This window comes from Octopus bimaculoides, chromosome 27, assembly GCF_001194135.2.
Source record: "Octopus bimaculoides isolate UCB-OBI-ISO-001 chromosome 27, ASM119413v2, whole genome shotgun sequence".
NCBI classification, from domain to species: domain Eukaryota; kingdom Metazoa; phylum Mollusca; class Cephalopoda; order Octopoda; family Octopodidae; genus Octopus; species Octopus bimaculoides.
The window spans coordinates 4,311,151-4,314,294 of record NC_069007.1 but is presented as its reverse complement, the minus strand read 5'-3'; the positions used below and the strand labels follow the sequence as shown (position 1 = coordinate 4,314,294).

The window sequence follows — 3,144 nt, the reverse complement described above, 5'->3', positions numbered from 1 at the left end:
TTTTTTTTTTTTTTGTTAAAGATTTTATAGTATTCCTGCCATGGAACTAATTGTTTTCTAAGTAGAATAAAAGAGTTTTTCTCTATAGGAGCAGCTATTCATGCTGCATGAAAGTATGAACCTTGTAAGGTTTCTTTTGTTGTCGTGTTTGTTGTATATTTGTGCTCTAGGTTTGATCTCTTCAAAGCATGTTGAATTAAAACAATTTTTTTTTTAAAGTAAAATACTTTCAACAAATAAATCTTGTACTTTTGTGATTAATTGTTCATTATTTATTTGTTATTTTATCAATCTGCAGTCATTATTTTGAATTCATAGCATATATCAAACATTCAAATCAAAAAGGAAAAAAAAAACAGGAAAGAAACAAAATACAAAATATATTTTCAAACAAAAATATTTTTCTCTCTCTAAAAAGTGATTTCAAGAATAATTTACGTACTGTTGCAGACAACAATATTACAATTGACTATTTCCTCTGTAGCTTCAGTACATGGTTCAGAGCCTGTATGGAAGGACTTAATTCTATGTCGTTTCTTGATTCCATTGTCACAAGTCTTTGAACAAGTTGACCAGTCAGTCCATTCACCATATTTACAACCCGTTTCTTGAAATTAGACAAGAAAAAAAAAAGGAAATAAAACGAGAACCATAGAATTATATTCACAATTTTTTTAAAAATTTTAATATGAAGAATAACAATAGTAACTCAATTTATGGTCCTGTGCTAATGCTAGAAATGAATATAGATTTGATATTAGGGGATGAATAGAGAGAAAATATAAGGGTTTCATAAGGTATATTGCTCCTGGATAAACCCCTTTTTCTCAAAGAAAACAAAAATGGTATTATAGAATGATATTCACTGTTTTTTAAATTTTTTTTTAATAGTTTCAGCTCAGAGCTGCGGCCATGCTGATGCACCGCCGTTAAATAGTATGCACCCTTTTAAAGCCTAGCCACATTCATGGGCCCGGTTTCCCTGTTTCTATGGCGTATGTGTTCCCCAGCTGGCCGGGACGCCAGTCCATCGCAGTGTTACTCATTTTTGCCAGCTGAGTGGACTGAAGCAACGTGAAATGAAGTGTTTCGCTCAAGAACACAATGCATCGCCTGGTCCAGGAATTGAAACCACAATCTTGCAATCAGGATGCTGACACCCTAACCACTAGGCCACATGCCTCCGCTTTGTCTGTTAGTAGTTTTAATATAAGGTGTAGCAAAAACGGGTTGAGCTGGCAGAATCGTTAGCACACTGGGCAAAATACTTAGTGACATTTCATCCATCTTCACGTTCTGAGTTCAAATTCTGCTGAGGTTGACCTTGCCTATCATCCTTTTGGGAAGGAAGGGGTCAATAAAATGGGTACCAGTTGAATACTGGAGTAGATGTAATCAATTTACCCTTTCCCTTGAAACTGCTGGCCTTGTGCCAAAATTTGAAATCAATGTAAAGTGGAACTCAATTCAGAACTTTGTGCCAGTGCTAGAAATGCATAAAGGTTTGTTTGACATCAAGGGATGACTAGAGAAGCTATTTGAGAAGAGTTTCACATGGAATAATGCCCCTGGTGAGAGACCCTCTCTCTCAAAGTAAAAGACGAAAAAAAACTAAAAACTCACAGAAGATTTAAATATGGAAAGGACCACCCACCCATATACCAAGGTGGGGTAAAAAGTAATTTTGTTCTCTGACCTTATATCAAGATAAACAGCACATGACCTTATAGACGGGGTCCAGTTAGATTACATATAAATGAATAATATTCAGTAATTTTAAATCAAATAGCCACAATAAATAAGAAATATAAGAAACAAACCTTTACATCTGGTTTTGGTGCAAGTTATTTCTCCTTTTGCACAAGTACTGGGAAAAAAAAAAGCATCAAAATTTAACTTCCATTTTTATATATTTTCTCGTGTGTGTGTGTGTGTTTGTATATATAAGTGTGTGAGTGGAGGCGCAATGGCCCAGTAGTTAGAGCAGCGGACTCAGTCATAGGATCACAGTTTCGATTCCCAGACCGGACGTTGTGAGTGTTTATTGAGTGAAAACACCTAAAACTCCACAAGGCTCTGGCAGGCACAACAGAAACAGGAAGTAAGAGTGAGAGAAAGTTGTGGTGAAAGAGTACAGCAGGGTTCGCCACCATCCCCTGCCGGAGCCTCGTGGAGCTTTAAGTGTTTTCGCTCAATAAACACTCACAACGCCTGGTCTGGGAATCGAAACCGCGATCCTATGACCGCGAGTCCGATGCCCTAACCACTGGGCCATTGCGCCTCCACATGCGTATATTATAGAGAGATGAAAGAATAAGAACTGAGAGCGAGGAATTGTGAAATATAGGGCCTACACAGAGAGAGAGAGAGAGAGGGGTACATGAGTAGTGTATGACAGAGAGAGAGAGAGTTTTCACTTACCAATTGTTGCAGTCAATATTTACAATAACCCCTTGTTCTATTTTGTCATTAAAATAAACAACTTCCTCCTCAGATGTCTTCCCTGGTTTCCCATCTTTTTCAATCCAGCCAAATGGATTGAAATCATCGTAACCGAATTCTTTCCTGAATGTATCAGCAGTGAATATACACACACACTCTTTTCTGGTGCAATATTTCAATTCCAGGTTTTTCCCATGGCAACCACGCACGTCCTTTGTCTCTGACACATAAATACAAGTTCTGAAATGCGAATCAGAAAAGAAAAAAAAAAAGCAGATAAAAATTTTCTGTGGAAGCAATACTTTATGACGAAAGGCACACGAGTAATTGGCTCATGGAAGTGGTAGAATGGAATGGTGTTTAGCCTGAAGATTGCTTTACAGTGTCAGGTAACAGACAGGCAGTTTCTCTATGATGAAAATGTGAAGCTGTAAGATATTTACTTTTAATTGCCTCATAATTAAGGTAAAGACACTCAAAGTATCTTTGAATTCAGCTGCTAAGAAACTCTGCAGCATTGTTATTCTTCATCAGTGTTTGAGGCTGTTGGTATATTGTGTGTGTGCATGTATGTGTGTATTAGAGCATGTCTGCATGTGTTTGTATTGTTTTTATTGAGTTTTCCCTTTCGTGTTCAGATTACTCTGTCAAATGTAAAGCTTATTTGCATACGTTGTTTTGAATTAATCATGGATTATCTCA

General features: G+C 36.9%; 1 protein-coding gene across 1 annotated transcript in view; it reads right to left on the bottom strand.

Moving 5' to 3' along the window:
• LOC106868880 (SCO-spondin) overlaps positions 1-3,144 on the bottom strand; it is a 19,543-nt gene that overhangs the window by 14,421 nt on the left and 1,978 nt on the right. Inside the window, exons 2-4 of the mRNA XM_014914329.2 lie at positions 2,422-2,682; positions 1,821-1,867; positions 443-607 (exon numbers count right to left, since the gene is read on the bottom strand). Of these exons, the coding sequence (XP_014769815.1) occupies positions 443-607; positions 1,821-1,867; positions 2,422-2,682 (473 nt within the window). The remainder of the gene's footprint in view (positions 1-442; positions 608-1,820; positions 1,868-2,421; positions 2,683-3,144) is intronic.